This window comes from Scyliorhinus canicula, chromosome 7 (genome assembly GCF_902713615.1).
Source record: "Scyliorhinus canicula chromosome 7, sScyCan1.1, whole genome shotgun sequence".
NCBI classification, from domain to species: domain Eukaryota; kingdom Metazoa; phylum Chordata; class Chondrichthyes; order Carcharhiniformes; family Scyliorhinidae; genus Scyliorhinus; species Scyliorhinus canicula.
In genome coordinates, this window is record NC_052152.1 from 190,728,457 (window position 1) to 190,756,299 (window position 27,843).

Here is a 27,843-nt window from a genome sequence, read left to right on the forward strand (position 1 = left end):
AGCCAGCCTTGTCCAAGTGTAAAATTCTAGTATCTGAAACGTGCTTTTCACTTTCAACCGCTAAACTGAATTCAATCATGTTGTGATCACTATTTGATCACTGTTCGCACACAATTAGCCTACTAATTAAATTGGGATCAATATTTATAACTCAATCTAATATTGCCTGTCCCCTTGTAACTAGAACAGTAAATCAGCAAAATGTGGCAACCCTGCGCATGGGCAGTGGTCAACAAAATGTCTTGTGGGCTGCACTCAGAACCCAGATGGGCCGCACGTGGGCCCTGGTCCACAGGTTACCCACACACTGGTCCAAACCAACCCCTTCTGAAGTGTCACCCTCTCTTATAGATAATCAAATTTGCCCCTTTACTTCTGAAGAAGGGTCATGCGGACTCAAAACGTTGACTCTTTTTTTCTCCCTATGGATGCTGCCAGACCTGCTGAGCATCTCCAGCACTTTCTGCTTTTTTGGTATCAGATTTCCAGTATACAGAGTATGAACTAATTTGGGGGCAAATGCGGCCGACATCTGAGCAGTAAACGTGGTGTCTGCCGCTCTCTGGTGGCCACCCGGTGCAGGGACACCGGCATCTCTCCAAGTGACTTCGCTCGCTGACTTTAAAAATTCTTTTGCCACGTCGACTTGGCGACGCAGGAACCACATTCCAAGAGGCTCAAACTCAGCAACATGTAACGGTATCGCTTTTCCTGTAATTCATTCGGAAATATTCTCTGGGCCGGGTTTGCTTTGAAGGCAGGCGGGGGTGGGACAGCTTCCGCGTCGAAATTCGATACATCCAAGTGATCGAAATGTTAATAGGTAACGGGAAAGGAGCAGTGCTCAAAGAAAATACATTTTAGGCCATGATTTTAAAAGAACCGAATAGCTTCAGCAAAGGAAAAAAACAGACCTGTTTGTCTTTTATAGATTATGTGGCGTCTGGCAAGTTTAGACAGAGGGAGATTTTTTGCCTATTTGAAGCGTTATCCCAACAGATCCTAAAGCATGATTCTGAAAATGTGTGTAACTCTGTTACATATCGCATCGAATGAGTGCTTTTCACTTCAACATGAGGGTTAAACCGTGGAAGGTTGGAATGTTGCAAAATGTACACGGAAAGTATTAGTACGGGATCCTCAACTATTTACAATCTGTATCAATGCCTTTGCTGATAAATATTTACTCTGTAAGGAGCTTGGGGGTTTGAAACAATGCAGCAAAGTGTTAACAAGATCAAAAGGTCTTTCTTTCTGAATGGCTCAGAACTGGAGATGCTTTTGTGGGAAATGTATCCATTCCTCTCGTTATACGTACTCTTTTAGGAAATATAATCTAGCTTTCTATCCTTTGCTGCTCTCGCTGCTGTTTGGAAATTGGAATTTGTTTTTTTTAAAGTACAGTTTAGTACCACCTTCTCCACCCCCCCCCCCCCCCCGCCCCCTGCTGAGGGGAGGTTACACTTTTATGAGAATGCTATCTCTTGCTGAGGCGAGGTTGCATTGAGCCAGCAGCATCCTGCCCGGAACCGTGACTCAGTGTCTTTCACCCCTGCACAGCAAAGTGTTTGCCGGCTGGTCGGCCATGGAGGGCATCACCCCCGAGGACCTCACCTCCTTGTTCCTGGGGCGCAGCATTTTAAATTGCTACCGCCTCCAAGACGGAGGTGGGTGGGTTGGTGGGGGGCAGCCAGGGTTGAGGTGGGCGGTGGGTGTTTGAATCGTGGGGACCCCGATCAGTTCACTCTGCCTCTTGCCCGCAGCTAAGAAGTTGCTTTCGGAGCTGGGCGATGGTGGGTGGAGTCTGAGAGCAAAGCATGTAAAAGGAATCTGTATATCAATAAAGAGATAATAATTCTCGTGTCCTGCTCCCCGTCTTAATTAAAGCAGATCGCGGGCCACTTTGGTCTTTTTTGTGCAAGGAAGGATTTGCATTTATATGGCGCCCTTTACGACCTCCGAAATTGTCAAAGTTGTTCCCGGCTAGTTAACCCCCTATTTGGAGTGGAGTCGCTGCTGTAACAGAGGGATCGCCACAGACTATTTGTCACTCTGGCTGCAATACTACAACAGCATGGTGGCCCATTTTAGTGATGTTGGTCACGGATAAATATTGACCAGGACACTGCGTGACCTTTGGAATACCTTACCTTACCAGCCACCTTAGAGAGAGAGGGGCCTCCATTTCACAACGATTCATCCAAAGAATGGCACATTGAGACTCCCTCAGCATTGGCCCTCTGACAGTGCAGCTCTCCCTCAGTACTGACCCTCTGAAAGTGCAGCACTCCCTCAGTACTGACCCTCAGAGTGCAGCAATCCCTCAGTACTGACCCTCTGACAGTGCAGCACTCCCTCAGTACTGTCCCTCGCTCCCTCAGTACTGACCCTCTGATAGTGCAGCTCTCCCTCAGTAATGCCCCTCTGACAGTGCAGCATTCCCTCAGTACTCTCCCTCGCTCCCTCAGTACTGCCCCTCTGACAGGGCAGCACTCCCTCAGTACTGTCCCTCGCTCCCTCAGTACTGACCCTCTGACACTGCAGCTCTCCCTCAGTACTGACCCACTGACAGTGCAGCTCTTCCTCAGTACTGACCCTCTGACAGTGCAGCACTCCCTCAGTACTGACCCTCTGACAGTGCAGCACTCCCTCAGTACTGTCCCTCGCTCCCTCAGTACTGACCCTCTGATAGTGCAGCTCTCCCTCAGTACTGCCCCTCTGACAGTGCAGCATTTCCTCAGTACTCTCCCTCGCTCCCTCAGTACTGCCCCTCTGACGGTGCAGCACTCCCTCAGTACTGTCCCTCGCTCCCTCAGTACTGACCCTCTGACACTGCAGCTCTCCCTCAGTACTGACCCTCTGACAGTGCAGCTCTTCCTCAGTACTGACCCTCTGACAGTGCAGCACTCCCTCAGTACTGCCCCTCTGACAGTGCAGCACTCCCACAGTACTGCCCCTCTGACAGTACTGAGGGTGAGCTGCACTGTCAGAAGGTCAGTACTGAGGGAGTGCCGCACTGTACGAGGGTCAGTACTAAGGGAGAACTGCACTGTCAGAGGGTCAGTACTGAGGGTGTGCTGCACTGTCAGAGAGTCAGTACTGAGGGGGTACTGCACTGTCAGAGGGTGAGTACTGAGGGAGCGCTGCACTGTCAGATGGTCAGTATTGAGGGAGTGCTGCACTGTCAGAGGGACAGTACTGAGGGAGTGCTGCACTGTCAGAGGGTCAGTACTGAGGGAGTGCCGCACTGTCAGCGGGTCAGTACTGAGGGAGTGCAGCACTGTCAGCGGGTCAGTACTGAGGGGGTGCTGCACTGTCAGAGGGTCAGTACTGAGGGAGAGCTACACTGTCAGAGGGTCAGTACTGAGGGAGTGCTGCACTGTCAGATGGTCAGTACTGAGGGAGTGCTACGCTGTCAGTCAGTACTGAGGGAGAGCTCCACTGTCAGAGGGTCGATACTGAGGGAGTGCTGCACTGTCAGAGGGTCAGTACTGAGGGAGTGCTGCACTGTCAGACGGTCAGTACTGAGGGAACGCTGCACTGTCAGAGGGTCAGTACTGAGGGAGCGCTGCGCTGTCAGATAGTCAGTACTGAGGGAGTGCAGCACTGTCAGAGGGTCAGTACTGAGGGAGAGCTGCACTGTCAGAGGGTCAGTGCTGAGGGAGTGCTGCACTGTCAGAGGGTCAGTACTGAGGGAGTGCTGCGCTGTCAGAGAGTCAGTACTGAGGGAGTGCAGCACTGTCAGAGTGTCAGTACTGAGGGAGAGCTGCACTGTCAGGGGGTCAGTACTGAGGGAGTGCTGCACTGTCAGAGGGTCGGTACTGAGGGAGCGCTGCGCTGTCAGAGGGTCAGTACTGAGGGAGTGCTACACTGTCAGAGGGTCAGTACTGAGGGAGTGCTGCACTGTCAGATGGTCAGTACTGAGGGAGTGCTGCGCTGTCAGAGGGTCAGTACTGAGGGAGCGCTGCACTGTCAGAGGGTCAGTACTGAGGGGGATCTGTACTGTCAGAGGGTCGGTACTGAGGGTTACTGCACTGTCAGCGGGTCAGTACTGAGGGGGTGTTGCACTGTCAGAGGGTCAGTACTGAGGGGGTGCTGCACTGACAGAGGGTCAGTACTGAGGGAGCGCTGCACTGTCAGAGGGTCAGTACTGAGGGAGTGCTGCACTGTCAGAGGGTCAGTACTGAGGGAGCGCTGTACCTTCAGGGTCAGTACTGAGGGAGTGCAGCATTGTCAGAGGGTCAGTACTGAGGGAGTGCAGCTCTGTCAGAGGGTCAGTACTGAGGGAGAGCTGCACTGTCAGAGCGTCGGTACTGAGGGAGTGCAGCATTGTCAGAGGGTCGGTACTGAGGGAGAGCTGCATTGTCAGAGGGTCAGTACTGAGGGAGCGCTGCGCTGTCAGAGGGTCGGTACTGAGGGAGCGCTGCACTGTCAGAGGGTCAGTACTGAGGGAGTGCTGCACTGTCAGAGGGTCAGTACTGAGGGAGAGCTGCACTGTCAGAGGGTCAGTCCTGAGGGAGTGCTGCACTGTCAGAGGGTCGGTACTGAGGGAGAACTGCACTGTCAGAGGGTCAGTACTGAGGGAGTGCTGCACTGTCAGAGAGTCAGTACTGAGGGAGCACTGCACTGTCAGAGGGTCAGTACTGAGGGAGCACTGCACTGTCAGAGGGTCAGTACTGAGGGAGTGCTGCATTGCCAGGGGGTCAGTACTGAGGGAGCGCTGCACTGTCAGAGGGTCAGTACAGAGGGAGTGCTGCACTGTCAGAGGGTCAGTACTGAGGGAGTGCTGCACTGTTAGAGGGTCAGTACTGAGGGAGTGCTGCATTGCCAGAGGGTCAGTACTGAGGGAGCGCTGCACTGTCAGAGGGTCAGTACTGGGGGAGTGCTGCACTGTCAGAGCGTCGGTACTGAGGGAGTGCAGCATTGTCAGAGGGTCAGTACTGAGGGAGCGCTGCACTGTCAGAGGGTGAGTACTGAGGGAGAGCTGCATTGTCAGAGGGTCAGTACTAAGGGAGAGCTGCACTGTCAGAGGGTCAGTACTGAGGGAGTGCTGCATTGCCAGAGGGTCAGTACTGAGGGAGTGCTGCATTGCCAGAGGGTCAGTACTGAGGGAGAACTGCACTGTCAGAGGGTCAGTACTGAGGGAGTGCTGCACTGTCAGAGAGTCAGTACTGAGGGAGCACTGCACTGTCAGAGGGTCAGTACTGACGGAGCGCTGCACTGTCAGAGGGTCAGTACTGAGGGAGCACAGCACTGTCAGAGGGTCAGTACTGAGGGAGTGCTGCATTGCCAGAGGGTCAGTACTGAGGGAGTGCTGCACTGTCAGAGAGTCAGTACTGAGGGAGCACTGCACTGTCAGAGGGTCAGTACTGAGGGAGCACTGCACTGTCAGAGGGTCAGTACTGAGGGAGTGCTGCATTGCCAGAGGGTCAGTACTGAGGGAGCGCTGCACTGTCAGAGGGTCAGTACTGAGGGAGTGCTGCACTGTTAGAGGGTCAGTACTGAGGGAGCACAGCACTGTCAGAGGGTCAGTACTGAGGGAGTGCTGCATTGCCAGAGGGTCAGTACTGAGGGAGCGCTGCACTGTCAGAGGGTCAGTACTGAGGGGGTGCTGCACTGTCAGAGGGTCAGTACTGAGGGAGTGCTGCACTGTTAGAGGGTCAGTACTGAGGGAGGGCTGCACTGTCAGAGGGTCAGTACTGAGGGAGCACTGCACGGTCAGAGGGTCAGTATTGAGGGAGTGCTGCATTGCCAGAGGGTCAGTACTGGGGGAGAGCTGCACTGTTAGAGGGTCAGTACTGAGGGAGTGCTGCATTGCCAGAGGGTCAGTACTGAGGGAGCACTGCACTGTCAGAGGGTCAGTACTGAGGGAGTGCTGCACTGTTAGAGGGTCAGTACTGAGGGAGTGCTGCATTGCCAGAGGGTCAGTACTGAGGGAGCGCTGCACTGTCAGAGGGTCAGTACTGAGAGAGTGCTGCACTGTCAGAGCGTCGGTACTGAGGGAGTGCAGCATTGTGAGAGGGTCAGTACTGAGGGAGCGCTGCACTGTCAGAGAGTGAGTACTGAGGGAGAGCTGCATTGTCAGAGGGTCAGTACTGAGGGAGAGCTGCACTGTCAGAGGGTCAGTACTGAGGGAGCACTGCACTGTCAGAGGGTCAGTACTGAGGGAGTGCTGCATTGCCAGAGGGTCAGTACTGGGGGAGAGCTGCACTGTTAGAGGGTCAGTACTGAGGGAGTGCTGCATTGCCAGAGGGTCAGTACTGAGGGAGCGCTGCACTGTCAGAGGGTCAGTACTGAGGGAGTGCTGCACTGTCAGAGGGTCGGCACTGAGGGAGTGCTGCATTGTCAGAGGGTCAGTACTGAGGGAGCGCTGCACTGTCAGAGGGTGAGTACTGAGGGAGAGCTGCACTGTCAGAGGGTAGGTACTGAGGGAGAGCTGCATTGCCAGAGGGTCAGTACTGAGGGAGAGCTGCATTGCCAGAGGGTCAGTACTGAGGGAGTGCTGCACTGTCAGAGGGTAGGTACTGAGGGAGTGCTGCATTGCCAGAGGGTCAGTACTGAGGGAGAGCAGCACTGTTAGAGGGTCAGTACTGAGGGAGTGCTGCACTGTTAGAGGGTCAGTACTGAGGGAGAGCTGCATTGCCAGAGGGTCAGTACTGAGGGAGAGCTGCATTGCCAGAGGGTCAGTACTGAGGGAGTGCTGCACTGCCAGAGGGTCAGTACTGAGGGAGAGCAGCACTGTTAGAGGGTCAGTACTGAGGGAGAGCAGCACTGTCAGAGGGTAGGTACTGAGGGAGAGCTGCACTGTCAGAGGGTCAGTACTGAGGGAGAGCTGCATTGCCAGAGGGTCAGTACTGAGGGAGAGCTGCATTGCCAGAGGGTCAGTACTGAGGGAGTGCTGCATTGTCAGAGGGTCAGTACTGAGGGAGAGCAGCACTGTCAGAGGGTCAGTACTGAGGGAGTGCTGCACTGTCAGAGGGTCGGTACTGAGGGAGAGCAGCACTGTTAGAGGGTCAGTACTGAGGGAGAACGACTTCCGGTGGCCACCATGGTGTGAACGGTCTCACATTTAGCAGCTCCCGCTCTTAGTGTTTTTTTGACGCCTTTTAAGCTGGATTTCCGTGGGAATTTTTCAACATAAGTAGATAAAAGCGAGAGGAGAAGAAGACGACCCCTCGTTTATGGAGCTGCACCCAATAAACAATCATAACAGAAAAAAATCAAAAGTTGGTTGGAAGTGAAGTTCAGAGTTTTGTGGATGCAATCGCGGAAAAGCAAAGCTCGATGATGCCAGCCCAATGGATGATGGATCTGTGGGTTAATACTTTGATGAGAAGTTTGCCTGGCATCGATAGGAGTGTGCGGAGGGCCTGACCCGGGCGGTTGCCTCGATTAAGGAGGTGGTCGACCGGGTGGAGGAGAAAGTGACGACCCAGGGACAGGCGATCCAAAAGCTGCAGGAGCTGGCGGTGGAACAAGACGAGGAGTCACTGCGATGGCAATGGAAATTAATATTTTACAGGATCGGCAGAAATGGTTGTTGGAGTAGGTGGATGACCTGGAGAATCATTCCCGCAGGCAGAATATCCGGAGCGTTGGGCTGTCAGAGGGAATGGAGGGATCGGATGCCGGTGCGTATGTGGGGAAGATGCTGAAGAAGATGTTCGGGGCAGATGTGTTTGACAGGCCGTTAGAGGTGGACCGGGCACACAGGGTGCCCAGGCGTAAGCCCCAGGGTCGCAGGCCCCCAAGGGCGATAGTGGTGAGGCTGCATCTGTTCCTGGACGAGGAACGCATTATGAGGTGGGCCAGGCATACGAATCGGATCATGTGGGAAGAGGCAGAGATCTGGGTGTATCAAGATTTGGGAGCAGAACTCGTGAAGAGGAGGGCGAGATTTAATAAGGTTAAGGAGGCCCTGAATGCGAATGACATAAAATTCGGACTGCTCTACGCGGCCCATCTTTGGGTGACCTACGAGAACGGGAACTGTAGTTTGGCTCACTGGAAGAAGTGTCGGTCTTCATGAAAGACAATAATCTGGTAGAGGCAGAATGACTTTAAAATCTAGATGGTGGTGGGCTGTGTGGTGATTGTGTATCAGTGTAGATGCAATACAACTGAGCAAGCACTAGAGGGAGCACTGGGAGCAAGACACACAGGCAGGCAGCATTTGAGGTAGCTGTAAGTTAAGCTCTGAAGACAGAACAAATTCACAATAAAGCATCTTCTCCACCTTTGAGACTACGAGCATTATTAAGACACAAGGAACAACATGGACTCATAAATGTTTTTATTAAGATTGGACTCATAAATATAAATTGGCTGTGTAAAATATGCAATAGCACCATCAATTGTATAGATACACATATCATAAGTAATCTAACTGTTTTGTACAATTTTCTTTAACGATGTACAGAAAATATGTAAAGAAAAAAGGGGGGATGTGGTGGCTTGTGTATCAGTGTAGATGCAATACAACTGAGCAAGCACTAGAGGGAGCACGGGAGAGCTATAAACACAGAGGGACAGGAAGTGAGGACACACTTCACAGAACTGGGAGCAAGACACACAGGCAGGCAGCATTTGAGGTAGCTGTAATTAAGCTCTGAAGACAGACCAAATTCACAATAAAGCATCTTCTCCACCTTTGAGACTACGAGCTTTATTAAGACACAAGGAACAACACAGGCTGAGTTAAAAGTTTTGGGCTGCTTTATATTTATAGAATGTCAGCCTTTCACTGCATCTTAAATTGTGTTGATCGAGAAAAGAAGGATGTCTCTGATTGATTTGTTGTTATATGTACGGTTTTTAAGTTTTTAAGTTGCGATGTTCTAGGGAACAAAAAGAAAATGTTTCTGCATGCATTATCTTTTCTTCTATTGTTTGATTTTTCTTCTATTGTTTTTGGCTCTGTTTGAAGGTGATGGGACGGATAAGAGCAGGAGGGGTGGGCCTCTGCTCCCGGACCTCGAAGGATTGTTTGTTTGCTTTCTGTGTTTGATGTTATTGTTTTGAGAACTTCTGTTAAGAGTGTGAGCAAGGAAATGCAGCAGGTGGTAGGGTACTAGGCTATGGGGGCGGGAGCTGTTAGGCTAGCTGGGAGAGCTGGTTCACAGGAGCAAAGTGGGGGGAGAGCTGAAGAGAGACGGAGTTGGGGGGGGGGGGGGGAACGGAACTACTGATGACCAGGGGACTTTTAGGAGGTTGGAGATGGAGACCAGATGGCGGTGGCTGCCGAGGAGCGGGCCAGGGGAGGTGCGGGACATGGGCTAAGGGCTGGCCTAGGAAAGGTCATGGCTGATCGACAGGGGAAGGGGGCAAGAGTCCCCCCCCCAACCAGACTGGTTACATGGAATGATCGTGGACTGAATGGGCCGGTCAAAAGGGGCCGTGTGTTCGCACACTTGAGACAGCTAAAAGCGGACGTGGCCATGTTACAGGGGACACACTTCAACCTGGGAGACCAGGTTAGACTGAAGAAGGGATGGGTCGGAAAGGTATTCCGTTCGGAACTGGACTTTAAAACAAGGGGGGTGACCATCCTGATTAACAAAAGGGTGGCATTTGAGGTGGGGAGGATAGAGGCAGACCCGGGAGGCAGATTTATTATGGTTAGTGGGAAACTGGACGGAATGGCAGCGGTATTGGTAAATATATATTCCCCCAACAGGGATGATGTCGCATTTGTCAGGAAGGTGCTGGGAAAGATCCCGGACCTTGACTCGCACCGGCTGATTATGGGGGGGGGGGGGGTGACTTCAACACAGTCCTGGATCCGAGAATGGACCGGTCGAGTTCTTGGCCAGGGAAGGTATCAGCAATGGCGAAAGAACTGGGGGGGGGTTTATGGAACACATGGGAGGGGTGGATCGTGGAGATTCAGGAGGCCAAGGTATAGAACATAGAACAGTACAGCACAGAACAGGCCCTTCGGCCCTCGATGTTGTGCCGAGCAATGATCACCCTACTCAAACCCACGCATCCACCCTATACCCGTAACCCAACAACCCCCCCTTAACCTTACTTTTTTAGGACACTACAGGCAATTTAGCATGGCCAATCCACCTAATCCAAACTAACATTTATACTCCAGGATAGATTTCTTTGTACTGGATAAAACACAGTTAGCGGAGGTAGAGGACACTGAGTACTCAGCAATTGTGGTGTCAGACCACGCGCCACATTGGATGGACCTGTGGGTAAGCACAGGAAAGTCCCAGCGCCCACAGTGAAGGATAAGATGCAGGGCTGTTAGCAGATGATGAGGTCTGTGAGTGATTGAGGGAGGCCATTTGGGGGTTATATAAAGAAAAACGACACGGGAGAGACCGTGGCTGGGGTGGTGTGCGAGGCATTGAAGGTGGTTATTAGAGGGGAATGTATTTCGATTCGGGCCCATAGGGAGAAGACCGGCTGGGCGGAGCTGGACAGGTTGGTAGGAGAAATCTTACAGGTGGACAGGAGATATGCGGAATCTCCGGATGAGGAGCTCCTAAAGGAGCGTCAGAGATTCCAAATGGAATTTGGGCTCCTTTCCACAGGTAAGGCGGAGGGACAGCTGAGGAGGGTAAAAGGGACAATATATGAATATGGGGAGAAAGTTAGCAGGATGATGGCACATCAGCTGAGGAAGCAGGAGGCTGCGAGAGAAATAGGAAAAATAAAGGATATGAGGGGGAAGGTAGTGATGGACCCGGGGGCGGTGAATGACATGTTCCGTGAATTCTATTGTCGACTATATGAGTCAGAACCCCCGGTCGGGGAGGAGGGTATGAATCAATTCCTGGAGAGGCTAGAGGTCCCGAAGGTAGATGAGGAGCTGGTGGAAGTCCTGGGGGGCCCAATTGGGCTCAGGGAGGTGATAGACGGATTGGGGGCGATGCAATTGGATAAGGCCCTGGGACCTGACGGGTTCCCAGTGGAATTTTACAAAATGTTTTCTGGGTTACTGGGGCCACTTCTGGGTAAGGCTTTTAATGAGTCCAAGGAGCTGGGAGTGCTTCCTCCAACACTATCACATCTCATCTCTCATCTTGAAGCAGCCAAGGACCCAGAGAGCTGTGGATCGTGTTGGCCGATTTCCTTTTGAATGGAGACAAGTTTTTAAAAAAAAAAAATACTTTATTCATAAAATTTATCATAAACTTTACAGAACATTTCAAATTGTCTTGACTGTACATTTCCATCTGAGTTACATTCATTTGTCTTCAATTCAATTGGGATAACGTTACACACGTATCCTACTTTAAGTTACAGTTCTTTCTTAAATATTTACATTACTTTGTTTCTTTCATACATTGAAGACCCGGACCGAGGGGTTTTACACTGTTACCAACCCCTCGGTGTACATTTGCTGGTAAGACCTTACACTGTGGTCTTCCCCCATTGCGCCTTGGCGGCAGCTGCCCCAAGCTTGAGTGCGTCCCTCAGCACGTAGTCCTGGACCTTGGAATGTGCCAGTCTGCAACACTCGGTCGAGGACAATTCTTTGCACTGGAAGATCAGCAAGTTTCGGGCAGACCAAAGAGCGTCTTTCACCGAGTTGATGACCTTCCAGCAGCAGTTGATATTTGTCTCGGTGTGTGTCCCTGGAAACAGTCCGTAGAGCACAGAGTCCTGTGTTACTGAGCTGCTCGGGATGAACCTTGACAGATACCGCTGCATCTTTCTCCAGACCTTCTTTGCAAAGGCACATTCCACAAGGAGGTGTGTGACCGTCTCATCTCCCCCACAGCCACTCCGAGGGCAGCGTGCAACGGTGCTGATCCTTCGGGTGTGCATGAAGAATCTGACAGGGAGGGCCCTTCTCACCACCAGCCAAGCTAGGTCTTGGTGCTTGTTTGAAAGTTCTGGTGATGAGGCGTTCTGCCAGATGACTCTGACAGTCTGCTCAGGGAACCATCCAACGTCCTCCACAGTCTCCTTTTCCCTGAGGGCCTCGAGGACATTACGTGCTGACCACTGCTTCATTACTTTGTGGTCAAAGGTGTTTTTCTTCAAAAACTTTTCCACGAAGGACAGGTGGTACGGCACGGTCCAACTGCTTGGAGCGTTCCGCGGCAATGAGGCCAGGCCCATCCTTCGTAACACCGGGGACAGGTAGAACCTCAGTATGTAGTGACACTTGGTGTTTGCATACCCAGGGTCTACGCACAGCTTGATGCAGCTGCACACAAAGGTGGCCATCAGGATGAGGGCGGCGTTGGGTACGTTCCTCCCTCCTTTATCTAGAGGCTTGTACATTATGTCTCTTCGGACCCGGTCCATCTTGGATCTCCAAATGAATTTGAAGATGGCCCGGGTGACTGCTGCGGCGCAGGTCCGAGTGATGGGCCAGACCTGAGCCACGTACAGTAACACCGAGAGTACCTCACACCTGATGACCAGGGTTTTGCCCGCAATGGAGAGGGAGTGTTGCTCCCACCAGCCCAGTTTCTGTTTTACTTTAGCAATGCGCTCCTCCCAGTTTTTGGTGCACGCCCCAGCCGCTCCGAACCATATCCCCAGCACTTTCAGGTAATCTGACCTGACCGTGAAGGGGACAAAGGACCGGTCGGCCCAGTTCCCAAAGAACATGGCCTCGCTCTTGCCGCGGTTTACCTTGGCTCCTGAGGCCAGTTCAAACTGGTCGCAGGTGTCCAAGAGCTTGCGCACAGACGCGGGATCCGAGCAGAAGACGGCGACGTCGTCCATGTACAGGGAGGCTTTGACTTGCACGCCTCCGCTGCCTGGGATCATCACTCCTTTCATACCCGGATCCTTCCTGATGGACTCGGCAAAAGGTTCTATGCAGCACACAAACAGGGCCGAGGAGAGAGGGCAGCCCTGCCTGACTCCAGATTTGATCTGGAACTTTTCTGATTCCCACCCATTGATTGAGACTGCACTATAGATGTTTGTGTAGAGCAGTTTGATCCAATTGCGAATTCCCTCCCCAAACCCCATTTTGGAGAGCACATCCATCATGTAGGTGTGCGATATTCTGTCAAAAGCCTTCTCCTGATCAAGGCTGATGAGGCAGGTGTCCACCCTCCTGTCCTGCACGTAGGCGATCGTATCCCTGAGCAGCGCAAGGCTGTCAGAGATCTTCCTGCCGGGTACAGCACAGGTTTGGTCGGGGTGGATCACTGACTCCAGAGCAGACTTGACCCGATTGGCGATGACTTTGGCTAAGATTTTGTAATCCACATTTAACAGTGAAATGGGTCGCCAATTTCGAATTTCTTCCCTTTCCCCCAAGTGCTAAGCTAAATGGCGCTCACTCAGTGTCTCTGAGGCGTAGGCATGAGATCCTGCATCTTGGGTAACTCTGGCGAGAGCATATTCAGGTGAGCCTGACTGCACACTTGAGTATGCAAATCTGAATTGTGGGCGGGATCCAGGTCTCTCGAGATCCCATTAGATCTCGCGAGACGTAACGAGTTAGGTAAATCCTGTAAGTGGCCTCTTGCGAGATTAAGCGGTTGCGTCCCGAGTGTGGCTCAGCGCGGCCGTTAGAATGTGCCAGCGATGTTTGATGCCTGTGCCCATCTATAGTGTTTTGGCTTCAAGATCAAGGTTATATGACCTGCTTCATTGCCTCACCTTTTGGATTAACTACCCTTCCCTCTTCCTCGAATGGTGTTTTTTTTAAACTGGAAGGGAAGACTAGCTGAGGTTAGGCTCAAAGTTATGGAAGATTTTCCATAAGTTGGGCAAGGGCATGTCTTACTCTTTGCCAGTGTGACATACTTGTCACTACAGCACTTGGAAATCTCCACTAGTTCCTTATCCCAGGAAGACGACTATGGTGCGTGGGGGTGAGGCAAGTGGATGGGAGAATAAAACAAGGTTATCCCTGCTGATCTCTTGTATATTAACTGTCTATAACAGAGACAGTTCCCGATGATAGTTTGCCAATTTTCAAATTAATTATTTCATCCTTTAATCCGCAACCTTACTCCTTCAAGACAAGTTCCTTTCTCCCAGAGGTTCAGTTTGAATATCCATTTTGCTATTATTTGTAGCATTGTGCAACATTGTCCACCTCTAAGTGTTCTTATATATCACATTAACAAAACCATGACCACAAAATAAATCAGTCAAGTTAGAATTTTCATTCCTATTGTTTTAGCTGTTTGCTTTCTCCACATTATTTTACAGTTTGCTGTCTACCATCTTACCATGGAAAGCAGAACCATATTAGGGGAATAAGTAAGATATACAAAACCACATTTCCAATGGTGGAGATGTACCAGCGTCCCCACCTCCCAGTGTGTGTGTGATGTACCATCGTCTCCACCTCCCAGTGTGTGTGTGATGTACCATCGTCTCCACCTCCCAGTGTGTGTGTGATGTACCAGTCTCCCCACCTCCCAGTGTGTGTGTGATGTACCAGCATCTCCACCTCCCAGTGTGTGTGCGATGTACCATCGTCTCCACCTCCCAGTGTGTGTGTGATGTACCAGTCTCCCCACCTCCCAGTGTGTGTGTGATGTACCAGCGTCTCCACCTCCCAGTGTGTGTGTGATGTACCAGTCTCCCCACCTCCCAGTGTGTGTGTGATGTACCAGTCTCTCCACCTCCCAGTGTGTGTGTGATGTACCAGTCTCCCCACCTCCCAGTGTGTGTGTGATGTACCAGTCTCCCCACCTCCCAGTGTGTGTGATGTACCAGTCTCCCCACCTCCCAGTGTGTGTGATGTACCAGTCTCCCCACCTCCCACTGTGTGTGATGTACCAGCGTCTCCACCTCCCAGTGTGTGTGTGATGTACCAGTCTCCCCACCTCCCAGTGTGTGTGTGATGTACCAGTCTCTCCACCCCCCAGTGTGTGTGTGATGTACCAGTCTCCACCTCCCAGTGTGTGTGTGATGTACCAGTCTCCCCACCTCCCAGTCTGTGTGTGATGTACCAGCGTCTCTACCTCCCAGTGTGTGTGTGATGTACCAGTCTCTCCACCTCCCAGTGTGTGTGTGATGTACCAGCGTCACCACCTCCCAGTGTGTGTGTGATGTACCAGTCTCCCCACCTCCCAGTGTGTGTGTGATGTACCAGTCTCCCCACCTCCCAGTGTGTGTGTGATGTACCAGCGTCACCACCTCCCAGTGTGTGTGTGATGTACCAGTCTCCCCACCTCCCAGTGTGAGTGTGATGTACCAGCGTCTCCACCTCCCAGTGTGTGTGTGATGTACCAGTCTCCCCACCTCCCAGTGTGTGTGTGATGTACCAGCGTCTCCACCTCCCAGTGTGTGTGTGATGTACCAGTCTCCCCACCTCCCAGTGTGTGTGTGATGTACCAGTCTCCACCTCCCAGTGTGTGTGTGATGTACCAGTCTCCCCACCTCCCAGTGTGTGTGTGATGTACCAGCGTCTCCACCTCCCAGTGTGTGTGTGATGTACCAGTCTCCCCACCTCCCAGTGTGTGTGTGATGTACCAGCGTCTCCACCTCCCAGTGTGTGTGTGATGTACCAGTCTCCCCACCTCCCAGTGTGTGTGTGATGTACCAGTCTCCACCTCCCAGTGTGTGTGTGATGTACCAGTCTCCCCACCTCCCAGTGTGTGTGTGATGTACCAGTCTCCCCACCTCCCAGTGTGTGTGTGTGATGTACCAGCGTCTCCACCTCCCAGTGTGTGTGTGATGTACCAGTCTCCCCACCTCCCAGTGTGTGTGTGATGTACCAGTCTCCCCACCTCCCAGTGTGTGTGTGATGTACCAGCGTCTCCACCTCCCAGTGTGTGTGTGATGTACCAGTCTCCCCACCTCCCAGTGTGTGTGTGATGTACCAGCGTCTCCACCTCCCAGTGTGTGTGTGATGTACCAGTCTCCCCACCTCCCAGTGTGTGTGTGATGTACCAGCGTCTCCACCTTCCAGTGTGTGTGTGATGTACCAGTCTCCCCACCTCCCAGTGTGTGTGTGATGTACCAGTCTCCCCACCTCCCAGTGTGTGTGTGATGTACCAGCGTCTCCACCTCCCAGTGTGTGTGTGATGTACCAGTCTCCCCACCTCCCAGTGTGTGTGTGATGTACCAGTCTCCCCACCTCCCAGTGTGTGTGTGATGTACCAGCGTCTCCACCTCCCAGTGTGTGTGTGATGAACCAGTCTCTCCACCTCCCAGTGTGTGTGTGATGTACCAGTCTCCCCACCTCCCAGTGTGTGTGTGATGTACCAGCGTCTCCACCTCCCAGTGTGTGTGTGATGAACCAGTCTCTCCACCTCCCAGTGTGTGTGTGATGTACCAGCGTCTCCACCTCCCAGTGTGTGTGTGATGTACCAGTCTCCACCTCCCAGTGTGTGTGTGATGTACCAGCGTCTCCACCTCCCAGTGTGTGTGTGATGTACCAGTCTCCCCACCTCCCAGTGTGTGTGTGATGTACCAGTCTCCACCTCCCAGTGTGTGTGTGATGTACCAGTCTCTCCACCTCCCAGTGTGTGTGTGATGTACCAGTCTCCCCACCTCCCAGTGTGTGTGTGATGTACCAGTCTCTCCACCTCCCAGTGTGTGTGTGATGTACCAGTCTCCCCACCTCCCAGTGTGTGTGTGATGTACCAGTCTCCCCACCTCCCAGTGTGTGTGTGATGTACCAGCGTCTCCACCTCCCAGTGTGTGTGTGATGTACCAGCGTCTCCGCCTCCCAGTGTGTGTGTGATGTACCAGCGTCTCCACCTCCCAGTGTGTGTGTGATGTACCAGCGTCTCCACCTCCCAGTGTGTGTGTGATGTACCAGTCTCCACCTCCCAGTGTGTGTGTGATGTACCAGCGTCTCCACCTCCCAGTGTGTGTGTGATGTACCAGTCTCTCCACCTCCCAGTGTGTGTGTGATGTACCAGTCTCTCCACCTCCCAGTGTGTGTGATGTACCAGTCTCCCCACCTCCCAGTGTGTGTGTGATGTACGAGCGTCTCCACCTCCCAGTGTGTGTGTGATGTACCAGTCTCCCCACCTCCCAGTGTGTGTGTGATGTACCAGTCTCCCCACCTCCCAGTGTGTGTGTGATGTACCAGTCTCCCCACCTCCCAGTGTGTGTGTGATGTACCAGTCTCCCCACCTCCCAGTGTGTGTGTGATGTACCAGTCTCCCCACCTCCCAGTGTGTGTGTGATGTACCAGCGTCTCCACCTCCCAGTGTGTGTGTGATGTACCAGTCTCCCCACCTCCCAGTGTGTGTGTGATGTACCAGCGTCTCCACCTCCCAGTGTGTGTGTGATGTACCAGTCTCCCCACCTCCAGTGTGTGTGTGATGTACCAGTCTCCCCACCTCCCAGTGTGTGTGTGATGTACCAGTCTCCCCACCTCCCAGTGTGTGTGTAATGTACCAGTCTCCCCACCTCCCAGTGTGTGTGTGATGTACCAGCGTCTGCACCTCCCAGTGTGTGTGTGATGTACCAGTCTCCCCACCTCCCAGTGTGTGTGTGATGTACCAGCGTCTGCACCTCCCAGTGTGTGTGTGATGTACCAGTCTCCCCACCTCCCAGTGTGTGTGTGATGTACCAGCGTCTCCACCTCCCAGTGTGTGTGTGATGTACCAGCGTCTGCACCTCCCAGTGTGTGTGTGATGTACCAGTCTCTCCACCTCCCAGTGTGTGTGTGATGTACCAGTCTCCCCACCTCCCAGTGTGTGTGTGATGTACCAGCGTCTCCACCTCCCAGTGTGTGTGTGATGTACCAGTCTCCACCTCCCAGTGTGTGTGTGATGTACCAGTCTCCCCACCTCCCAGTGTGTGTGTGATGTACCAGTCTCCCCACCTCCCAGTGTGTGTGTGATGTACCAGTCTCCCCACCTCCCAGTGTGTGTGTGATGTACCAGTCTCCCCACCTCCCAGTGTGTGTGATGTACCAGTCTCCCCACCTCCCAGTGTGTGTGTGATGTACCAGTCTCCACCTCCCAGTGTGTGTGTGATGTACCAGCGTCTCCCCCTCCCAGTGTGTGTGTGATGTACCAGTCTCCCCACCTCCCAGTGTGTGTGTGATGTACCAGCGTCCCCACCTCCCAGTGTGTGTGTGATGTACCAGTCTCTCCACCTCCCAGTGTGTGTGTGATGTACCAGCGTCTCCACCTCCCAGTGTGTGTGTGATGTACCAGTCTCCACCTCCCAGTGTGTGTGTGATGTACCAGTCTCCCCACCTCCCAGTGTGTGTGTGATGTACCAGTCTCCCCACCTCCCAGTGTGTGTGTGATGTACCAGTCTCCCCACCTCCCAGTGTGTGTGTGATGTACCAGTCTCCACCTCCCAGTGTGTGTGTGATGTACCAGGCTCCTCACCTCCCACTGTGTGTGTGATGTACCAGTCTCCCCACCTCCCAGTGTGTGTGTGATGTACCAGTCTCCCCCTCCCAGTGTGTGTGTGATGTACCAGTCTCCCCACCTCCCAGTGTGTGTGTGATGTACCAGCGTCTCCACCTCCCAGTGTGTGTGTGATGTACCAGTCTCCCCACCTCCCAGTGTGTGTGTGATGTACGAGTCTCCCCACCTCCCAGTGTGTGTGTGATGTACCAGTCTCCCCACCTCCCAGTGTGTGTGTGATGTACCAGTCTCCCCACCTCCCAGTGTGTATGTGATGTACCAGTCTCCCCACCTCCCAGTGTGTGTGTGATGTACCAGTCTCCCCACCTCCCAGTGTGTGTGTGATGTACCAGTCTCCACACCTCCCAGTGTGTGTGTGATGTACCAGCGTCTCCACCTCCCAGTGTGTGTGTGATGTACCAGTCTCTCCACCTCCCAGTGTGTGTGTGATGTACCAGTCTCCCCACCTCCCAGTGTGTGTGTGATGTACCAGCGTCTCCACCTCCCAGTGTGTGTGTGATGTACCAGCGTCTCCACCTCCCAGTGTGTGTGTGATGTACCAGTCTCCCCACCTCCCAGTGTGTGTGTGTGATGTACCAGCGTCTCCACCTTCCAGTGTGTGTGTGATGTACCAGTCTCCCCACCTCCCAGTGTGTATGTGATGTACCAGTCTCTCCACCTCCCAGTGTGTGTGTGATGTACCAGTCTCCCCACCTCCCAGTGTGTGTGTGATGTACCAGTCTCCCCACCTCCCAGTGTGTGTGTGATGTACCAGTCTCTCCACCTCCCAGTGTGTGTGTGATGTACCAGCTTCTCCGCCTCCCAGTGTGTGTGTGATGTACCAGTCTCCCCACCTCCCAGTGTGTGTGTGATGTACCAGCGTCTGCACCTCCCAGTGTGTGTGTGATGTACCAGCGTCTCCACCTCCCAGTGTGTGTGTGATGTACCAGCGTCTCCACCTCCCAGTGTGTGTGCGATGTACCAGTCTCCCCACCTCCCAGTGTGTGTGTGATGTACCAGCGTCTGCACCTCCCAGTGTGTGTGCGATGTACCAGTCTCCCCACCTCCCAGTGTGTGTGTGATGTACCAGCGTCTCCACCTCCCAGTGTGTGTGTGATGTACCAGCGTCTCCACCTCCCAGTGTGTGTGCGATGTACCAGTCTCCCCACCTCCCAGTGTGTGTAATGTACCAGTCTCCCCACCTCCCAGTGTGTGTAATGTACCAGTCTCCCCACCTCCCAGTGTGTGTGTGATGTACCAGTCTCCCCACCTTCCAGTGTGTGTGTGATGTACCAGTCTCCCCACCTCCCAGTGTGTGTGTGATGTACCAGTCTCCCCACCTCCCAGTGTGTGTGTGATGTACCAGCGTCTGCACCTCCCAGTGTGTGTGTGATGTACCAGCGTCTCCACCTCCCAGTGTGTGTGTGATGTACCAGTCTCCCCACCTCCCAGTGTGTGTGTGATGTACCAGTCTCCCCACCTCCCAGTGTGTGTGTGATGTACCAGCGTCTCCACCTCCCAGTGTGTGTGTGATGTACCAGTCTCCCCACCTCCCAGTGTGTGTGTGATGTACCAGCGTCTCCACCTCCCAGTGTGTGTGTGATGTACCAGTCTCCCCACCTCCCAGTGTGTGTGTGATGTACCAGTCTCCCCACCTCCCAGTGTGTGTGTGATGTACCAGCGTCTCCACCTCCCAGTGTGTGTGTGATGTACCAGCGTCTCCACCTCCCAGTGTGTGTGTGATGTACCAGCGTCTCCACCTCCCAGTGTGTGTGTGATGTACCAGCGTCTCCACCTCCCAGTGTGTGTGTGATGTACCAGCGTCTCCACCTCCCAGTGTGTGTGTGATGTACCAGCGTCTCCACCTCCCAGTGTGTGTGCGATGTACCAGTCTCCCCACCTCCCAGTGTGTGTAATGTACCAGTCTCCCCACCTCCCAGTGTGTGTAATGTACCAGTCTCCCCACCTCCCAGTGTGTATGTGATGTACCAGTCTCCCCACCTCCCAGTGTGTGTGTGATGTACCAGTCTCCCCACCTCCCAGTGTGTGTTTGATGTACCAGCGTCTCCACCTCCCAGTGTGTGTGTGATGTACCAGCGTCTCCACCTCCCAGTGTGTGTGTGATGTACCAGCGTCTCCACCTCCCAGTGTGTGTGTGATGTACCAGTCTCCACCTCCCAGTGTGTGTGTGATGTACCAGCGTCTCCACCTCCCAGTGTGTATGTGATGTACCAGTCTCCCCACCTCCCAGTGTGTGTGTGATGTACCAGTCTCCACCTCCCAGTGTGTGTGTGATGTACCAGCGTCTCCACCTCCCAGTGTGTGTGTGATGTACCAGTCTCCCCACCTCCCAGTGTGTGTGTGATGTACCAGCGTCTCCACCTCCCAGTGTGTGTGTGATGTACCAGCGTCTCCACCTCCCAGTGTGTGTGTGATGTACCAGTCTCCCCACCTCCCAGTGTGTGTGTGATGTACCAGCGTCTCCACCTCCCAGTGTGTGTGTGATGTACCAGTCTCCCCACCTCCCAGTGTGTGTGTGATGACCCAGTCTCCCCACCTCCCAGTGTGTGTGTGATGTACCAGTCTCCCCACCTCCCAGTATGTGTGTGATGTACCAGCGTCTCCACCTCCCAGTGTGTGTGTGATGTACCAGCTTCTCCACCTCCCAGTGTGTGTGTGATGTACCAGCGTCTCCACCTCCCAGTGTGTGTGTGATGTACCAGCGTCTCCACCTCCCAGTGTGTGTGTGATGTACCAGCGTCTCCACCTCCCAGTGTGTGTGTGATGTATCAGTCTCCCCACCTCCCAGTGTGTGTGTGATGTACCAGTCTCCCCACCTCCCAGTGTGTGTGTGATGTACCAGTCTCCCCACCTCCCAGTGTGTGTGTGATGTACCAGTCTCCCCACCTCCCAGTGTGTGTGTGATGACCCAGTCTCCACCTCCCAGTGTGTGTGTGATGTACCAGCGTCCACACCTCCCAGTGTGTGTGATGTACCAGTCTCCCCACCTCCCAGTGTGTGTGTGATGTCCCAGTCTCCCCACCTCCCAGTGTGTGTGTGATGTACCAGTCTCTCCACCTCCCAGTGTGTGTGATGTACCGGCGTCTCCACCTCCCAGTGTGTGTGTGATGTACCAGTCTCCACCTCCCAGTGTGTGTGTGATGTACCAGTCTCTCCACCTCCCAGTGTGTGTGTGATGTACCAGCGTCTCCACCTCCCAGTGTGAGTGTGATGTACCAGGCTCGCCACCTTTGGGTTGTGTGGGCGAGGTGCACCCCGTCTCCAGATCTGTGTTTATTTATGGTCTACTGTACTATTTCTGCCTTGCTATTGTAATTGTATTCCAGGAATAAGATCAAGATCCACTCTTTAAAGTGGAAACATTCACCCACAGCAGCTACTTCACCTTTCCCCGTGTATAACGTTAGGAAATAATTACCAATCGTTAATTATCCAATTGAGGTGACTAAATCAACCAATGCTTAATGCTCGATTGGTCCTTGTATAACCATGCCAACCTATTATCTCACGTGCATTTCTATGGAAACTATAGCTTTGCTACCCAACAGTAGCAGTGGGTGATGGACATTACACCGTAACAGTAACACTGATCACACCGTCAGTAACGGGATCAGTGTATATCACAGTGAACTTGCCTATTTCAACAACTTGCTGTCGCTCTCTGTTTTTGCCCCCTTGTATGTTTCGATGGAACTTTGTCTATTGAGTCCACTAGTTGCCTTGGCTACAAATCTCTTTGATATTCCTCAAGAGGTTTTGAGTGGTTCCCAGCGCGTCATTTGCTAACCTTCATTTTCCCTTGTGTTCAATTGCTGTCAGTATGTAGCGGCTGTAGGGAAATGGCCCATATGTCACAGCTGAGCACCTTGCTGAAAGCTGATTCTCAATCAGAAATTAATCAGTGATTCTCAGTACCAATGATGCGCACTGTTGATCTTTTTGCAGAGAAAGGTCGGAGGCTGCACGGGACACTAGGCCGCTGATATATTTTGAAGAGTAATGTGGCTTTTCTCTCAAGGGGAGATGGGTGAGTTGCAAAGTTTAAAAACCCTTGGGTTTCTTTCACTGTGTTTGAGTTTGTTGAACCTCACCACCTCGTCTTTAACCGTCTAAGACAGAAGACCCATTCTCTATTTTCCCACACGTCTAATTGCGAGCTTTAGCATCGAAAGTGAACAGTCACGTTTCTGTTTTTGATTCTCAAGAATGTCAGTATCATTATTTTTGAGGTTTATTATTGCTGACACGGGAGCATAGTGACTCAATTACTGGACAATAATAATATAATAATCGCTTATTGTCACAAGTAGGCTTCAATGAAGTTACTGTGAAAAGTCCCTCAGACCTCCCGCTAATGGAAATATGAGTTCAAATCCCACCACGATAACTGGGAAATTTAAATTCAGTGAATGAAGATAGATCAGGAATTAAGAAGCTAGCACCAGTAATGGCAACCCTGATGCTATCGGATTGTCATAAGAACCCATCCAGTTTCTGATCCCCTTTTAGGCAAGGATATACACCACCCATACCCGGTCTGGCCTACAGCTGGGTAATTCACTCTTTTTATTTTTAGAAAACATTTTATTGAAGCATTTCTAATTTTAACATTTAAACATTCGAAACAGCAGAGCGGTCCGACATCCGCAACAACATCACAATAACATACCCAACTTCCCCCCCCCCCCGCCCTACCTCCTGACTGCCTGTATATTAGATTCTCTGGGCGGGATTCTCCCGTACCCGATGGGGTGGGGGGTCCCGGCGGGACGGAGTGGTTTGCGCCCCACTGGCCAGCGTGGAAGGCCTTTGGCGCCAGGCCAGCCGGGTCCGAAGGGACTCCGCCGGCCGGCGAGAGTCCGCGCATGCGCGGGTACGTCAGCGGCTGCTGACGTCATCCCCGTGCATGCGCAGGGCGGGGGGTCACCTACGCGTCGGCCATCGCGGAGGCTGACATGGCTGACACGTAGTAAAAGAGTGCCCCCATGGCACAGGCCCGCCCGCCGATCGATGGGCCCTGATTGTGGGCCAGGCCACCGTGGGGGCACACCCCGGGGGCCAGATCGCCCCGCGCCCCCCGGAGCCCACCCACGCCGCCTGGTCCCACCGGTAAGGGACCTAGTCTAATCTATGCCGGCGGGACTGCCTTAAAACCAGCGGGACTTTGGCCCATCGCAGGCCGGAGACTTCGGGCAGCCCCGGGGCCCATTGAGTCGCACCGGTCCCCGCCATTCTCCGGGGCAGGCGGCGCGACTCAAGTCTCGTCGACATTTGGAGGGCCAGAGAATTCGGCGGCTGACGGGGGCGAGATTCACGCCGACCCCCGGCGATTCTCCGACCCGGCGGGGGGTCAGAGAATCCCACCCTCTATCTTTATTCTACAATGCCATGCCTCCTCCCCCCTCCATCTCTCCCCCCCCCCATATCTCTCTCCCCCCCCCCCACCTTCTGCTGACGGTCAGTTTTCCTTAAAGAAGTCGATGAATGGCGGCCACCTCTGAGCGAACCCCTGAATTGATCCTCTTAAGGCCAACTTAATCCTCTCCAGCCTGAGAAATGCTGCCATGTCACTGCTCCACACCCCCGACTTTGGAGGCTCCAAGTCCCACCATCCCAGCCAAATCATTCTCCGGGCCACCAGGGAGGCAAAGGCCAAAACGTCGGCCTCTATCCCCTCCTGGGCCCGCGGATCTTCCGACACCCCAAATATTGCCATCCCTGGACTCGGAGTAACCCTCCCTTCCAGGACCTCTGACATGACATCTGAGAATCCCTGCCAGAATCCCCTCAGCTTCGGACATGCCCAAAACATGTGTGAGTGATTCGCCGGGCTTCCTCCAGACCACCCACACTGTCCTCCACCTCCTCAGAAAACCTACTCATCAGGGCCATAGTCATATGAGCCCTGTGGACCACCTTGAACTGGATCAGGCTGAGCCTGGCGCACGGCGAGGCTGAATCAACTCTCCTCAGGGCCTTTTCCCATAGTCCAACTTCCAGCTCCCCTCCCAACTCTTCCACCCACTTCCTCTTCACCTCCCCGACTGGGACCCCTTCCCACTCCATCAATTACTTGCATATTTCTGAAACCCTCCACTCCCCAACCCCTGTATTTGACATCACCTTATCCTGTAGTCCCCTTAGGGGGAGGTGAGGGAAGCTTGGAACCTGCCTCCGGGCAAAGTCTCGTACCTATACGTACCGAAACCCGTTCCCACCCGGTAACTCAAACTCCTCCTCTAATCTCTCCAGGATCAGAAAACCCTCTTCAATGAAGAGATCACCAAATCTCTCAATCCCTGCCCGCTGCCACCTCCTAAAACCCCCGCCCAGCCCTCCCGGAACAAAACGGTGGTTGTCACAGTTCGGTGACCACACCGATGCCCCCTTCAGTCTCATGTGCTGCCTCCATTGCCCCCACACCCTCAGGGCTGCCACTACCACTGGGCTTGTGGAGTACCGAGCCAGCGAGAACGGCAGAGGTGCCGTTAATAAAGCCTCCAAACTTGTACCCTTACAGGATGCCACCTCCACTTGCTCCCACACCGACCCCTCCCCCACTACCCACTTCCTAACCGTCGATATATTCGCCACCCAGTAATAATTAGGTAATTCACTCTTAACCACTTTCTGAAATGGCCCAGCAAGCCATTCCGTTATATTCATGAAGGAAGTTCATTAGTACCATCTGGAGAACAATTAGTGATGGAAAGTAAATACTGACTTTGCCAGCGATGTACACATCCTGTAAAGCAGGGTTTTTCAAAGTGTGGGTCGCGGGCGGGTGTCAGAAGGGTTGTCAAGCCCGGTAGCAATTCTGTAATTCATACTGAGAAGCTGCTCCCTGGTAAGAACAAGAATTTAAGAAGCCATCAACTCAACATGAAGCTCAGAGGTAACGCTACTGAAGGGTGGCACTCCCGCGCATGTGCCCTTACATCAAGCCACTCGACAAATCCAGACTGTTCTCTCAGCGACCGCCCGGCGCCTGCTCTAGCTGCCTCGCGAATGTTGCATTCAAAATCTGTTCTCTTCCCAACAGCCCCCTCTCCTTCCTTAGCTCGAAAAGCAACAATCCCGAGGTGTTCGCATTTTTGCCACGAGCACAAAGGAATCTTTATTTGAAAGTCAGGTAGAAAGATTTTTCATTTCTCTGTCCTTGCAACTGCGCCACATTTTTGGTAACAAATATCAAATTTAACGGACAGTAAGTGAATGCACTTGATTTTTCACTCAATCACTGGTCACAGGTTTTTTTAAATATGTTTCCTTTGCAACACATTGGAATGAATAACATTTCCACAGCCTGTTTCCTTCTCGGTGCTTTGAATGAGCTTTGTTCTATACAATTCCAAGTCTTTTGAAAAGCAGTATACACTGGTCATGTCCTGAGGGGACAGTGCAAACTCTGTACACTATATACACTAGTCATGTCCTGAGGGACTGTGCAAACTCTGTGCACTATATACACTGGTCATCCTGTGAGGGGACAGTGCAAACTCTGTTCACTATATACACTGGACATCCTGTGAGGGGACTGTGCAAACTCTGCACACTATATACACTGGTCATGTCCTGAGGGACTGTGCAAACTCTGCACACTATATACACTGGTCACCCTGTGAGGGGACAGTGCAAACTCTGCACACTATATACACTGGACATCCCGTGAGGGGACAGAACAAACTCTGTACACTATATACACTAGTCATGTCCTGAGGGACTGTGCAAACTCTGCACACTATATACACTGGTCACCCTGTGAGGGGACAGTGCAAACTCTGCACACTATATACACTGGTCACCCTGTGAGGGGACAGTGCAAACTCTGTACACTATATACACTGGACATCCTGTGAGGGGACTGTGCAAACTCCGTGCACTATATACACTGGTCATCCTTTGAGGGGACAGAGCAAACTCTGCACACTATATACACTGGACATCCCGTGAGGGGACAGAACAAACTCTGTGCACTATATACACTGGTCATCCTTTGAGGGGACAGAGCAAACTCTGCACACTATATACACTGGACATCCCGTGAGGGGACAGAACAAACTCTGTGCACTATATATACTGGACATCCTGTGAGGGGACAGAACAAACTCTGTGCACTATATACACTGGACATCCTGTGAGGGGACAGTGTAAACTCTGTTCACTATATACACTGGAGTGGGGTGGCGGGGGGTGGAGGGGAGAATTGGGAGGCAGTAACTAGGCCCTGGCAGGTGAGGGGGTTGATGGGAGTGGCCCAGGTTGTTGCTGTGGAGCCGGAAGTGTCGGGCGAGGCGGCCAATCTTCAATGGAAGAAATAGCCAGTAAGAAGCTGTGGCTGCTCTCTGCTTCCTGGGAGTTTTACAGGAGACGATGTAAACACTCGGAGCCCAAGACAGAGAGCACCCGGTGAAAATCAGCCATTCATTAAACATATGCAAAATGTCCTTCCCCCAAGGGGTTAATAAATTATTAAAGTAGAATACATCCAGCATCTCTCATGAGTAACTATTCTTCATGTCTGACCCTGGGCAGTGAACTTTTATAGATAGGACATCACCGGAAGTCTGATCCTGTCCTCACTCAATGTTGACATAAACTCAATGTAGAGGGGTCACTGGATAGTGATTAACAACAGGAAAATGAGGATTTTCTTTCCCTCCATTGCCTGGGACAAGAAAACATTAGTGTCCCAAACACTGCCTTGACTCAGGATAGACTGGGTAAGACAAAGTGGGGGTCCCCATCCCGAAGGTCGGCCGGCGTGAGTCACTTGGCAAAAGTGAGTCCAGGGAAAAGAAAGTTTGAAAAACACTGCTGTAAAGGGATCAAAAACAATGCCCCAAGGGATATCCCACACATTTTCTGCTGGGATTAAGAGATAAGATTTGTCCAATAAAGGAAAGAGGGATTCAATAGGAAAGAAGTATTTACACCCACCATAATTTCATGTATATCTGCAAAGAGGTGAATGAATTGATGCTCAGCGTAATTGTGGCCTACCATTACAGGTTTTTAATAATGTCCAGATGTTCAAAGGTGCTTCCTGTAACTCGGGCGGGGGGGGGGGGGGGGGGGGGGGGGGAATAAATTCACCTTTAACTGGAGCATGTGCTGCAATGGAACATTGGCTTATTCTGTCTTCACTGCCAGAGTCAGATGTAGCAGTGGAGGGAGACTCCCGGTGAAGATTCTGTTGTGATGTCAATGCTTTGGCGAGGTGTGGGATCACCCCTACTGCTCCACTTTCTCTTGCTCCTTGGAGGTTCCTGTTGTGTTATGCTTCTTCATGTATCATAAGCTGCTTTCTTGATGTTTGCTCTGACAAAGGAAGATTCAGACTTGGAGATAGGTTTAACACATTTATTGAACAGTTAACAATTCTCCTACTTGAGTTCAACTCGCCTGCTATCTTGCTATAGTAACTCAGTCTGACTAACCAGTCTGCTCCAAGCCACATGGTGGGTGTGATGCTTCTGATCTGCCCCTGTGTCGCCTGTGGAAAGAGAGGAAGAGCATGTGTGCCCTGTTATATGGGTTGCCCCCTTGTGGT

At 52.5% G+C, this 27,843-nt stretch overlaps 1 protein-coding gene across 1 annotated transcript in view; it reads left to right on the forward strand.

The window, feature by feature from the left end:
• The first annotated feature begins 640 nt into the window (after positions 1 to 640).
• slc2a10 (solute carrier family 2 member 10) overlaps positions 641 to 27,843 on the forward strand; it is a 51,935-nt gene continuing 24,732 nt past the window's right edge. The window contains exons 1-2 of the mRNA XM_038803555.1: positions 641 to 699; positions 22,236 to 22,317. Coding sequence (XP_038659483.1) covers positions 22,290 to 22,317 — 28 coding nt within the window. The 5' untranslated portion in view covers positions 641 to 699; positions 22,236 to 22,289. The remainder of the gene's footprint in view (positions 700 to 22,235; positions 22,318 to 27,843) is intronic.